Source organism: Phyllobates terribilis, unplaced genomic scaffold (assembly GCF_046119375.1).
Source record: "Phyllobates terribilis strain yellow unplaced genomic scaffold, ASM4611937v1 Scaffold_7__3_contigs__length_470593459, whole genome shotgun sequence".
Taxonomy (NCBI): domain Eukaryota; kingdom Metazoa; phylum Chordata; class Amphibia; order Anura; family Dendrobatidae; genus Phyllobates; species Phyllobates terribilis.
Genome location: NW_027362767.1, coordinates 391145008 through 391159013, shown reverse-complemented (window position 1 = coordinate 391159013; position 14006 = coordinate 391145008). Strand labels below are relative to the sequence as shown.

Genomic DNA, 14006 nt, shown 5'->3' with positions numbered 1-14006 from the left:
CACAGCCCCTCCTCATCACCCCCCTCCTCACAGCCCCTCCTCATCACCCCCCTCCTCACAGCCCCTCATTGTCACCCCCTTCCTCACAGCCCTACATCATCATCTTCCCCATTAAGCCCCACTCAGATAACATCAACCCTTTTCCTGTGAAAGCCTCCCCCCAATAAGCAGCGACTATTTCCCTCTGCAACCATCCAACATGCAGCCCCCATACAGTACTATCATTCACACTTCTTTGCTCTTAAAATTCCTCCTCAGCCCTGCACTCACACAGTCCTGTGTCCTCATTCCGATCTGCACACAGCTCCAGCAGCAGCCTCTCCGTTCCTCTCTGTCCTCTCCGCTCTCCTCTTCAGCAGCCTCAGAGCTTCCTGCTATCTCGTCTCCTCCGGCGGGAAGGAGGCCCCGCCCCTTCCGGTGACATCATTCCCTCATAAAATCACTTCCGATGTAGACGCTCTCCGGCGTCAGTCCACAGTCCAGGGAAGCCTGCTCACTATACTTGGCGGTAATTAAATCCAATGTAACCTCCCATTATACAACATATTAGCGCATACAGGACAGAGACAGAGCACCAAGTAAATGCAGGTAGCTGCAGAGCCATGGTTGACCAGCAGAATGCCTTCACCATCTTGGTTGGTGTTATTACTTTTATGCTCACCTTATTTTACTGCAAACATTTGTGGAAGAGAAGAAGTATGCCACCTGGACCTCTCCCATTGCCAATTTTGGGCAACTTTCTCCTGATCCAGTCTAAGGGACTACTGCCATGCTTAACTCAGGTAAGTTTGTTCCTCAGTTTCCTCTTGTAGTTTGTCATGTGAAGTTATAATGTGATAATCACCATACAACACCATCACCATAACTTACAGGTACAGGTTTGAAATTAATGCTGCCCTGGACTCTAAAACTTATTATACCTCCTTTTATTCAATGGTGCCACTTATCAATCTGTTTGTAGATGAATCTATGCAAGACGGACACATAGTAGACCAATACCACTATATATAAAAAAGCAACTACCCCTATACCAAGAATATTACTTCCCACCTGTCTGGTAGCACCATCAGTCACATCTGCAGAGCTGGGGGCTACGGATGGTATTGCACCTGAGGGTCATGGCTACCACAAATCTTACATTTATAGCTATATTGTTACATTATTTTAAGTGTAGAATTTGGCATGAGTCACTGTAAGGCCGTTTTCACAGGTCCGTATATTTCCAGTACTGGAGATGGCCGTGTGTGGCAACTGTGTGCCGCATCAGGATCACACGGACCAGCGCCTGGGAATCGGTGTACAGTTAGCACTGTTCCCAAGCGCCGGTCCTGAATGCTGCCCTCATCATGGTTCCCTGCCGGCGCTGTGATCAGTACCAGCAGGAACAATGATGAGGGTAGTGATAGTCTGCTCCCACAGTGTCTCTGTGTAAAACTAAGATTAAAATAATAATAAAATCCATGTACTCACCTGTCCAGAGATGTCCCCCACTGTAATCCATGCGACCGATCAGCAGAGGAGTTTGGGAGGATGAGCAGCTCCAGAGCTGTGCTCAGTAAGTGACAGGACACCGCTCCTGATCTCAGCTCCAGGGCCCGCTTGCTGGAGCAGCTCATTCTCCCTGGCTCTTCTGTATCAGCAGTCAGAGGATTACAGCGGGGACACCTAGGACAGGTGAGTATATGGATTTTATTCTTTTAATCTTATTTTTACACAGGGACACAGCGGGAGCAGACTACTACTACCCTCATCATTGTCCCTGCTGGTACTGATCTTCGCGCCAGCAGGGAACCATGATGAGGGCAGTGTTCAGCACCAGCGCTTGGGAACAGCGCTAATTGTAGCGTTGATTACCAGGCACCGGTACATGTCACACAATTGTCATCCGTGTGGGACTTTTTGCGTACTGTGCATCTACAAAAAAAACAGACATGTCAGCGTGTGGAGCACATGGGCACACGGTCTGTGGAAACACACGGACATGTGCGCAAAGTCGCAAACCCATTGATTTGAATGAATCTGCATGTATCAGTGTCTCCAGTACTTGTGGAAACTGTCACCACACGTACTGGAAATACTGATATGTGAAAGAGCCCTAAGACAGTACACTGTGTTCCAAATTATTATGCAAATAATATTTTCTCAGATTTTCCCAAATTACCTATATGAATTGCAGTCATTGTAATTTTTCAGTCAAATAACTATTAGAGTACAATTGAAAGGTTTTTGTACAAACTGCCTATGATAACAGTATATTTTTAAAAAATAAAACACTCAAACTGCACTCAAAATGCATGTTCCAAATTATTATGCACAGCAGAGTTTTCAACCTTTTCATTTTAATAAAGAACAAAAAAATGGTCATTTTTGAAATTATAAGCATTAGTAGGTTATTACAAACTGAAATCAAACAGTTTTCAACTCAAAACTTTATTCTAGGTGATTTTACATTTGCACATAGGACCCCTGTTCGATAGGAGCTTCTGAACTGTCTCGTCCTTTTGAATTTGTAAGGTGTTGGATGGATTCTGCTTCAATTGTTTTGCATGAGGACAGAATACCCTCCCAGAGCTGTTGCTTAGATGTGAACTGCCTGCCGCCATCATAGACACTCCTTTTGATGATGCGCTCCAGAGGTTCTCAATGGGGTTGAGGTCAGGGGAGCATGGGGGCTACACCATAAGTTTGTCCCCTTTTATGCCCATAGCAGCCAGAGATGCAGATGTGTTATGTGCAGCATGAGACGGTGCATTATCATGCATGAAAATGATCTGGCTGTGGAATACACGGTTCTTCTTCTTGAACCATGGCAGGAAGTGCTGTTTGTGAAACTCCACATACATTATTGAGTTCATCTTTACCCCTTCAGGGATCCTAAAGGGGCCGACAATCTCTCTCCCCATGATTCCAGCCCAAAACATTACTCCACCTCCTCCTTGTTGGCGCCGTAGCCGTGTTTGCATGGGGTGTCCATCAACCAGCCATCCTCCACTCCATCCATCTGGACCATCGAGCGTTGCACGGCACTCATCGGTGAACAAAACAGTTTTGAAGTCAGTCTTCATGTATTGTTTGGCCCACTGGAGCCGTTTCTGCTTGTGTGCAGTGGATAGAGGAGGTCGACAGGATGGCTTACGCACAGCTGCAAACCTCTGAAGGACCCTGCATCTTGTTGTTCGGGGACGTTGGAGGCACCAGCAGCTTCAAAAACTTGTCTGCTGCTATGACAAGGCTTTTTTGCCGCTGCTCTTTTAACCTGACGTAAATACCTGTAGGAAAGAGTCCTCAATTTGCCCTTATCAGCACGCACACGTGTGTACTGTGAATCAGCTACATACTTCTTGATTGTGCGATGATCAGGATGAAGGGTCTTGGCAATGTTGATTGTAGTCATTCCTTGACCTAAACACTCCACAATTTGTTGCTTCTCAGCAGCCAACACATCCTCTTTCTTTCCCATTTTGGCAGAAAATGTAGGCTGCTTAATAATGTGAGACAGCCTTCTTAAGTAGTCTTGCCTTTCATTGGACACACCTGCCAAACTATCTAGCACAGGTGTCTGCAATTGCTTACAGTGATATAAAGAGCCCTGACACACATCACCATCAATGAGTTTAACTGACAAACAAAGAAATTCTTACCTTATCACTCGTAAACACTTTTTGCATAATAATTTGGAACACAGTGTATTAACTTAGGTATTGTGACATTACTGTTGTGAAACTGCAGGATATTTTTTGTAGTCTATTAGGATGGCTACTAACCAGGTCTGTGGAGTTGGAGTCGGTGTCCATTTTGGTGCATTCGGAATCGGAAGAAAATGGACCAACTCCTGAAATATAATAAATTGGGCACAGTAGTTAAGTGCAGTTTGTGAGGAATATTTTTTTCAGAAGAACTTGGGAATGTTATGAAATGTCCTATTCCTGATATAAGGGTCTAGACTTTTAGCTGAGATGAATCTGTGCTACAGTAAATTTATCACTTAAACATGAGCCATGTATGAGGGAGTCGGAGGTTTGGTTTACTGACTCCACAGCCCTGACACTAAGTATAATATTGTTATTTGGCCAACTGTTAAAAGTGCTTGAAAAACATGTCCAAAACCTTGCAATGAAAAACATGTCCAAAACCTTGCAACGTGGCAGTATATGGATAGAGATGAGTAAACATGTTCAGAAAACATTCGTTTTTTTTTCAAATTCGACACGAACATTGCACATTCAGGATTCGTGATTTGACCCCCGAGCGTTTTTACTGAAAATCGGCCCAATTTGGTAAAAGTGCAGGAAATGATCACGTTGCGTTTCCACTTCCATATTTATTAGGACTTTGGTTATGTTAGTGGTGTTGTATGATGAACGGGGGGGATATGTGTTTGATGAGGAAAGGGGGTACTAGAGTTAATCCCTTTTTTTTTTTTTTTCTTAATGTCTGCAGATTCCGACATGCCAATCGGGGCTCAAAAACCATCCACAATGTCCAGACACAAGGGATTTTGTCATTGGCTGCTAAAGTCACATGTCCCTCTCCATATAAAGAGCGGACATGTTGTTTTAGTGCCATTTTGTCAGTGTAACAGCGCAGAAAGGCTGCTCCTGGATACTGAGAGATTTTAGATAGCTAGGCGGTTGCTTGTAAGTCATATAGTTTAGATAGGTCTTGTGTGGCTGGGAAATCGACCTTCCAGCAAATCAATCATTTTTGCAAATTGTGAACTCTAGACAGAGACAGCAGGCCACATTTTAGCACCGAACTCTATTGTGCACTGCTGATGTTGTGCTGCATGCAGGAGTACACCTTTTGAAACTCAAATTTTTTCGGTTACTACTGTGCTACATACGGCAGTCCTCATCTCAGCTTGTAATTTTTTGGCGGTGAAATTCAGCTGTAGAGCTCGTCCACAGAAAAAAAAAACTAATATCTTCTGTTACTAACGTTATACAGCAGGCCACATCTGCTCCAAAGATTCACAGACTCAAGAGGAGGAAAGCATCTGCAAAGATGCCCAAACTTTTTTTATGTTGGATCCGGGGCAGGACGAAGTAGGGTCCGAGCAGAATCTTGACCCTCATCACCAGATGTTAACCCCCTTGGTGGGGGGGTTTGATCCTGATGAGGCTCGGATACCTGAGCCGCATGCAGACAGTACTATACTGGCAGGGCTGGAAGAGGAAGAGGGTTACTTTCAGGGCGAGGAATGGGAGAACAGAGATGATGAGGTTGTAGATCCCAGTTGGTGTGAACCAAGAGGCACGCAGCTGATTAGCTCATCTGAGGAGGAACATGAGGATGTTGCTTTGCGGCCTACAGCACAGACATGGTGTTAGGAACTGACCTGGGTTGGAGTAGTGATATTGCAACCACTAGGAGCAGCACCGGTAGGTAGCCTAGTCAGGGGAGCCAGGAATCGGTACACAGGTAAGCTGTATAATTTGTATGAAGCAGCAGGGGAAGGGATGGCTGGAATAGAGGCTAGGAGCTCAATAATCTTGCTGGGGAAGAAGGTGCCAGGCCAGGTTTAAATAGGGTGTTCAATCAGGATGAAGCCAATCAGGAACAACATATGGTGGAGCTGCTCAGAAACAATATAGTTACAAGAATTTAAGTTAGCCTGGAACTATCCAGCAAGCTGAATAGCTCAATGAGAGGAGCTGCTGCCTGGTGCCACAGAGCTGCTGGGTTTGAGTCCTGAGAATAGTCCCCTCCTTCCAGGATGGTCTCTGGACATCTCAGGTGCTGATTTTTCTGGATGTTTCTGATGAAAGTCTTTTGTAAGCCTGGGTGCATGGACATTGCACTCACCTCCCAGAAATTATCTTCTGGTCCGTAACCCTTCCATTGCACCAAATACTGCAATTTTCCCCTAAATTTTCTAGAGTCCAAAATTTTATCCACGATGTACTCTTCCTCATCATGGACTATTTCTGGTGAAGGAGGTGGCTGAGTTCTTCCTGGAAATGGGTTTTCACTGAATGATTTGAGCAAGGATACGTGGAACACAGGGTGAATTTTCAGTAGGGAGTTTTAAACGGAAAGCAACTTGGTTAATTTGTGCAGAAATTTGAAAAGGTCCTACTGAATTTTTGACCCAATTTTGACAATGTGTCACTGATCTGAAGGGTACGAGGGGCTTTGCGATGTTATCTGCTGTTTTTTTTATAGTCTCCTTGGGTCTTCTCTAGCAGCTCGATTAGTTCTTTCTGCGCTTCTTGCAACTTTGACAGTCGGTCAGTAACAGCAGGAACTGAAGTATTGAATGGAAGATTAGGAATAAATAGTGGTTGAAAGCCATAATTAGTTAAAAACAGTCTTTGGGATGTAGATCTGTGTTTGGAGTTATTATAGGAAAATTCTGCTGTTGGGAAATAGTCCACCCAGTCATCCTGCAGGTAAGAAATAAAACAGCACAGGTATTGTTCGAGAGTTTGGTTAGCCCTTTCCATCTGGCCATTGGATTGCAGATGGAAGGCCGTAGACAAATTGACAGTAACTCCTAAAGCTGTACAGAAACTTTTACAAAATTTTGATGTAAACTGAACATCTCTATCAGAATTTACATTGTCAGGAATTCCATGCAGCCTTAATATCTCTCATTAGTTCTGCGGTTTGTTCAGCGGTAGGAATCCCTTTAGTTGGAATAAAATGGGCCATCTTTATGAGCCGATCTACCACAACAAGGATAAGTCATTTCTTTAGATGGAGGTAGTTCCACATTAAAATCCATTTAGATTGATCTCCAAGGCCTGGATGGAACTGGATGAGGTTGAAGGAGCCCTGAAGGAGAAGTTCGTGACATCTTATTCCGTGCACATGTTAAACAGGAGGAAACATATTTTCTCACATCCCTCCTACAAAAGGCCACCAAAAAGAAACGAGCAGTAGTTCTTGAGTTTTCATGACTCCAGGGTGTCCTTCAAATTTGGAATTCACATTTTTTGAGTTTGATATAGAGATGGTTCTTCTTTAGATGTTCTAGGACTAACTGGACATGCCTGCAATGCTTCTCCAAGGTGTCTGAAAATAAAAGAATGTAAACCAGAGATAAACAACAAATTGATCCAAGGAATCTCGAAGAACATCATTAATGAAGTGCTGAAAGGTGTCAGGGGCGTTGCTTAGGCCGAAAAGCATAACCAGGTATTCAAAATGTCCATATCTAGTTTTAAAGGCGATTTTCCACTTATCTCTCGGGCAAATTCGTATGAGATTATAATCCCCTCTAAGGCTATGTGCACACAAAGCGATTTTTAATGAGTTTTTGCGGCGTATTTTCTCTGCTAAAACGCATTAAAATCGCTTGTAATAGGTCTGCCATTTACTGCAATGCAAATCCGCATGTGCTGTGCACGTCATGCGGCAATTTCCGCAGCGAATTCGCATTGCGTTAAAACCCGCAGCAAGACCAATTCTAGTGAGATTTCGCTGCGAAATCGCCACCATTGACTTGCGTTAGACCGAATAAGATCCGCATGCCTACATGTAGTCATGTGGATCTTAAGCGATTAATGTGCGGATGGTACCCGGATCTGGAGAAGAAGAGACTGACGTTGGCGGTTGCATGATTTGTCACATGACCGCTGACGTCATGGGAGGTCCTTTTACATTACCGGTACCCACCACGGAGCCAGCAGTGACGCCGGTAACAGAGCAGGGGCCATCAGAAGGTGAGTATAAGGTTTTATTTTTTACGTTCTAATTCTGTTTTTTTAACATTATGTTGGTCACACAGAAATCCGGAGCATTTCTGCATCGTGGGCACTTAGCCTTAGATCGAGTTTAATAAACAAAACATGGCAGAATGTAGTCTATCCAGCAACTCAGGAATTAAGGGGAGTGGGTAGCGATTTTTGATGGTAATCTTATTTAATTCTCTGTAATCAATACAGGGCCATTTGAATCCCTTTTTTTTTTTTTTCTACAAAAAACAAAGGTGCTCAAGCTGGCGAAGAAGAAGGTTGAATGAAACCTTTCTTTAAGTTTTCATCTATGTACTCCTTTAGTACCTTCAATTCTGGTTCATAGAGATTGTAAATTCGCCCAAACTGAATGGATGCTCCAGGAAGTAATTCAATGGGACAGTGGTAAGAACGATGAGAAGGCATTTGATCGGCTTTCTTCTCTGCTGGTACTGAGGTGGTAGTTTATCATAATTCTGATAAGAAATCTCAGATACTTGAATTTCATTAATAGGTAAATTAGCATGACAATTGTTCTTACAGTGCTCAGAAAGGTAATGGTCCTCGACGCCCAGTTAATAGAAGGGTTAAGGGTTGAGAACCAGGGAATTCCTAGAATAAATGAAAAATTTGGAGAGGAAATAAGATGAAAACTAACGACTTCATGATGATTTGGTTCCATTCAGATTTCAAGTTCAATTATCTCATGAGTAACAGGTCCAGAAGATAAAGGTGATACATCTACAGTTTCCATATCGATTGGCATGGATTTAGCTGTTTGCAATGTTAATATCAAGTGTGAATTGTAAGTCCATGAAATTCCCTCTAACTCCAGAATCTAACATAGCAGAACAATGTATTTTTTGGCTCCCGATTATGACCTTTATTGGAACGACAAAATGAGACGATGGTGATTGCTCTTTGCCTTCATCCTGCATTACACATGAGATGGTGTATGCAGTTTAGTTGTTCAGAAACGTCTAAATCGTTTGCTCTTCTGGCATTGGTGAAGGCTATAGTCCATTTATTTGGACAGATAATGGCAAAATGTCCAGAGTTCCCACAATAAAGGCATACATTTTTAGTATGTCTCCTCTCCTGCAGAGGGAAGTTTTCAGATGACATCAATTTGCATAGCTTCAGGCACAGTTTCCATTCCCTGCGGATTGAGTAAAGGAATAGTTAGGGTTATTTCTAGTGTACGAGCAGATGAGCAAGCATGCTCGCCGCTATTCGTTAGTCACCTGGTCATCACCATGCTCGAGATACTCGTTACTCGGTGAGTATTTTTTGAATGTTTGGGTGGGAGCTCAAGTCCCCGCATATTTGGCTCATATTAGGCAGCCAATTACTATGCAGGTATTGCGTGACAGTCACTGTAATGCCATAGCCATGTTGGTTGTGGCATTACAGTGATTGGCCGGCTGCATAGTGTCATCAGGTCTATATAAGAACCGGGACCCTATGCCCGTCACAGTCTTCCGGTCAAAGAGGCAGATTAGGCAGAGCTGCAGCTGAGCGAGGGAGAGAATTGGTGGTTATTTTAAACAGGGATTCAACATCACAATTATTAATCTACTGTAACAGCCCTTGTAAGGGCTCATTTTGAAGAATATTAATCCTGCTTATAGCACTAGTTAGGCAAAGATTGTGGAGAGCTAGTATATTACAAATAGGGTCCCTTGTACATTCTTTCTGCTACTGGTACTCCGATCAATAGCCCTAGATGTCAGGGCTAATAATATTCTTTTTGCTCTTAAACCTGATAATTTTCTGAAAAGCAATATAATACACCATTTTTACTGCTCCATTTGCTTGTTAGCAGCATACAGCCAGATTTGGTTAATTTGAATAGCATTGCTGTATTGTGAAAGCAGAGAAACTTGTCCATTATCTCAGGTGGTCAAATATTACTGTAGTGTTAATCCTGATCTTTTTTGGAAGCTGTCAAATATTATACTCCATTTAAAGTCTGCTACCTTTGTGTCAAAAATATATCCACACTTGTTCGCTAACCAATGGCATCAGTATGTCAGCAATGGCAAAAAGAATTGGTCATCAAATACTACGGTTTTAATCCTGACATTTTTTTTGCAAGCTGCAAAATATTAAACTCTATTTAAAATGGGCAAGGTGCGTGTTAAGGGATGGGGAAGTGGATGTGATGCTGATGGTGCATGCAGAGGCCAAGGCCGTGGGCAACATGAAACTGTACCTGCTGAGGGAGCACAACAAGCACACACATCATATCGACCTAGCTTCCTGTCCCACTTTCTAGGGGGCCGCAGAACACCTCTCTTGAAACCAGAGCAGTGTGAAAAGGTTGCTGGTTGGATAGCAGATAATGCTTTCAGTCAGTTTGCCACCACCACCATGCCTGGTTGTAGGTTCAGCGGTGAGAGCCACAGAACTGCCTGCTCTGTTACAGCTTTCAACAACTCTGCAGCGCTGGGTGGTTTGTCGCATAAGTCGATCGCAGCATTGCGGTGGCAAGGGGAGGTGATCTGAATACTCACCTCTTCCGGCCTCCAGCGCTGTCTGTCGCGGCTTCCCGGATGTTGCCATGACGACCCGATGTCGTCATGACAACATCCGGGTCACCAGAGAGCAGGAAGATTCTTTGGTCATGCGCAGTGCATGACCAAACTATCTTCTCCCTGTGCAGCACTGACAGCCTGTATAGAACAGGGATGGTGCTGTATTCCTGTGCTATACAGGCGATCAGAATAAAAAAAGTGAAAGTCCCAGAGTGGGACACAGAATATAAGTCCAGAAAGTGTTAAATGGGGAAAAAAAAAAAAAACTATGGCGACTAGTCTTGAGCGCAAGTGCTCGCTACTTGAGTTTGCATCGGGTGCTCAGGAATGCACTGAGTATCGCAGGTGCTCAAGTGACATGCTCGAGTCTCTACCCCATATGGTTCGTGGCCAAAAAACTTCTGTAAAGCACTTGGGGATTCAGGATGCTCACCACACATCTAGATAAGTTCCCTGAGGGGTCTAGTATCCAAAATGGTGTCACTTGTGGGGTTTTTCCACTGTTTAGGCACATCAGGGGCACATCCGCTAAGTATTCAAGTAAATTTTACATTCAGAAAGTCAAATGGCACTCCTTCCCTGCCGTGTGCCCAAACAGTGGTTTTCCCCCACATATGGGGTATGTACTTACTCAGGAGGAATTGCACAACAAATTGCATGGTGCAATTTCTCCTGTGACCCTCATGAAAATGCAAAATTGGAGGCTGAAAAACATTTTTGTTGCAAAAATGTGAAAATTTTATTTTTATGGCTCAATGTTCCAAACTTCTGTGAAGCACCTGGCAGCTCATGATGCTCACCACACATCTAGATAAGTTCCCTGAGGGGTGTAGTTTCCAAAATGGTGTTACTTGTGGGGGGTTTCCAGTGTTTAGGCACATCAGGGGCTCTTCAAACGCAACATGGCGTCCTCTAATTATTCAAGCAAATTTTACATTCAAAAAGTCAAATGGCGCTCCTTCTCTTCTGAGCTCTGCCGTGCACCCAAACAGTGTTTTTTCTCCACGTATGGGGTATCTGTGTGCTCAGGGGAAATAGCACAACAAATTTTGGGGTCCATTTTTTTCCTGTTACCCCTGCGAAAATAAAAAAAATTGAGTCTAAAGTAACATTTTTGTGAAAAAAGTTAAATATTCATTTTTTTCTTCCACATTCCAAAAATTCCTGTGAAGCACCTAAAGGGTTAATAAACTTCTTGAATGTGGTTATGAGCACCTTGAGGGCTGCAGTTTTTAGAATGGTGTCACTTTTGGGTATTTTCTGTCTTAAAGACCCCTCAAAGTGACTTCATATGTAATGTGGTCCCTAACAAAGTTTACAAAACCATTTTTTTGTAAAAATTAGAAATCGCTGGTCATCTTTTAACCCTTATAGCTCCCTAATAATAAAAAAAAAAAATTTTGGTTCCAAAATTGTGCTGATATAAAGTAGACATGTGGGAAATTTTATTTATTAACTATTTTGTGTGACATAGCTTTCTGATTTACGGGCATAAAAATTCAAATTTTGAAAATTGCAAAATTTTCGCCAAATTTCCATTTTTTTCACAAATAAACGCAGGTGATATAAAAGAAATTTTACCACTATCATGAAGTACAATATGTCACGAAAAAACAAATCTCAGAATCAGCGGGATCCGTTGAAGTGTTCCAGAGTAATTACCTCATAAAGTGACAGTGGTCAGAATTGTAAAAATTGGCCCGGTCATTAACGTGCAAACCACCCTCCGGGGTAAAGGGGTTACAGAAGTTGTCCAGAAATTTTATATTACCCCATCCAATGTATCCCCCCCCCGGGCCCCTAAGGATTTTTCTAATTAGCTTACGTTGCGGATACTGCCTGTGATCGGCGCTATCCTTGGCCGCTCACAGGCCTCCCGTGACCCCGCGCTGACGTCACAACAAGTGAGGCATGACTCAGCGCTGGGGTCCCCGCGGTGGCTACTGGGTTGTGGGCGGGGTTATCCCCCACGTCGCACCTAGCATCCACGGCGCGCAGAGGGGAGAGGCAGAGCGCGCGGTAGATGCCGGGTATGATGCGGGGGTAACCCCGCCCACAGCCTGGCATCCACTGTGGAATGCAGAAGACAGAGACCCCCCCCTTCCCCCCCGGCTGCTGCCAGCACTTGTCGTGACGTCAGACCCGGCTGCAGCCAGGTGTCACGTGATGCCTGTGAGCGGCCAGTGATAGCGCCCCTCACAGGCAGTATCTGCCACGTAAGCTAATTACAAAACTACTTAGGGGCCCCAGGGGATACATTTGGGGGGTAATGTAAAGTACTAGATGACCCCTTTAAGGTCAGCCTCCGCACATAAGAGCTAATGAGTGGGCATTAGTAATAGTCGAGCACTAAAATCGACCCGAGCAACGAGCCCAATGTAAGTCTACGTGAAACTCAAGCATTTTTCCACCCCCCCCCCCCCCGGAGGTCTGCAGGGGGACCTAAAAACTGTGCAGGGGGCCTAATAACTGTCCAATTCAATGGGAACAGTCCTCAAATGACATGGGAACTGCATGGGGAAGACCCCTGGAAGCATCGCTGACTCCCAGATCACTGCTGTGAACAATGTTGTCAGAGTATTACGCCACTTTTACGGACTCACAATAAAACATACAAAAACGAAACCAAAATAGATTTTCCTGGGAAATATGTTAAGGAACATCCTTTCCAGGGTAAAGGCTTGTATATAAGGTAAAATAAATAGCCAAAAACAAAAATGCTCCTCCACACCTTGGGCTGTGTTCTCATGTTGCGTTTTTGATGCGTTTTTGTACATTTGCATTGCTTTCATTGGTGAAAAAATACATTCACCAGTAAATGTCATTTTAATATTTTACTACCTTATCTGGCCATGTGGTGTGAGACATGTTCAGACACATCCATATAGTGCTGAAAAGACATGGACACAGCATGGGGAAGATCCCTGGAAGCAAATCTGACTCCCAGGTCACTGCCTAATACTGTGGTCATCACATGTGATCCTATATTAGTGTACTAATAAGAAACATTTTGGACAACGTGACAAATATTCAACTCCATTTAAAATGGGCAAGGTGTGTGGCAAGGGACTAGGAAGTAGATGTGATGGTGATAGTGCACGCAGAGGCCGAGGCTGTGGGCAAGATGAAAGTGTGCCTTCTGAGGGAGCACAACACACCCCCACATCATGTCGAACTACGTTCCTGTCCCAATTTCTAAGGGACTGCGGAACACTAGTATTGAAGCCTGAGTAGTGTGAAAAGGTTGTTGGTTGGATAGCAAATAATGCTACCAGTCAGTTTGCCACCACCACGTCTTCCACATGGTCCAGTCTCAGTAGTCATGAGTCTGGACCACATTATTTCTTTAGCGCCATTTATTCCATTTCGCTTTATATGTGAAAAAGGGGTATACATCTCAAAAACAATTACAATAATCTTGAACAAAAATGTGACAGCTACCGGTACAGGAGAGGTGAGGGCTCACAGTGTACAAGGGATGGCTGAGGATACAATCTCTGAGGATAGAGCTGGTCGTGCAGCAGTATGGTGAAGCGAGGGTTACTTCAGGTTGTACGCTTGTCAGAAGAGATGGGTCTTCAGGTGCCTTTTGGAGGTTTCAACAGTAGGCGAGAGTCAGAAATGGTGGGGTAGAGAGTTCCAAAGTAGGAGGTATGCACGGGAGTAATCTTGTATGCGATTGTGGGAAGAAGAGATAAGAGGGGAGTAGAGAAGGAGATCTTGTGAGGATCGGAGGTTGCATGCAGGTAAGTACAGGAAGACTAGGTCACAGATGTATGGAGGAGACAGG

General features: G+C 43.9%; 1 protein-coding gene and 1 long non-coding RNA gene across 2 annotated transcripts in view; one reads left to right on the top strand and one right to left on the bottom strand.

Moving 5' to 3' along the window:
- The window catches only part of LOC141154958 (uncharacterized), a 53943-nt gene extending 53167 nt beyond the window's left edge, over nucleotides 1-776 (bottom strand). The window contains exon 1 of the long non-coding RNA XR_012247503.1: nucleotides 271-776. This is a non-coding gene — a long non-coding RNA (uncharacterized lncRNA). The remainder of the gene's footprint in view (nucleotides 1-270) is intronic.
- Nucleotides 407-14006, top strand: part of LOC141154952 (cytochrome P450 2G1-like) — a 61645-nt gene continuing 48045 nt past the window's right edge. The window contains exon 1 of the mRNA XM_073641531.1: nucleotides 407-782. Within this exon, the coding sequence (XP_073497632.1) occupies nucleotides 603-782 (180 nt within the window). The 5' untranslated portion in view covers nucleotides 407-602. The remainder of the gene's footprint in view (nucleotides 783-14006) is intronic.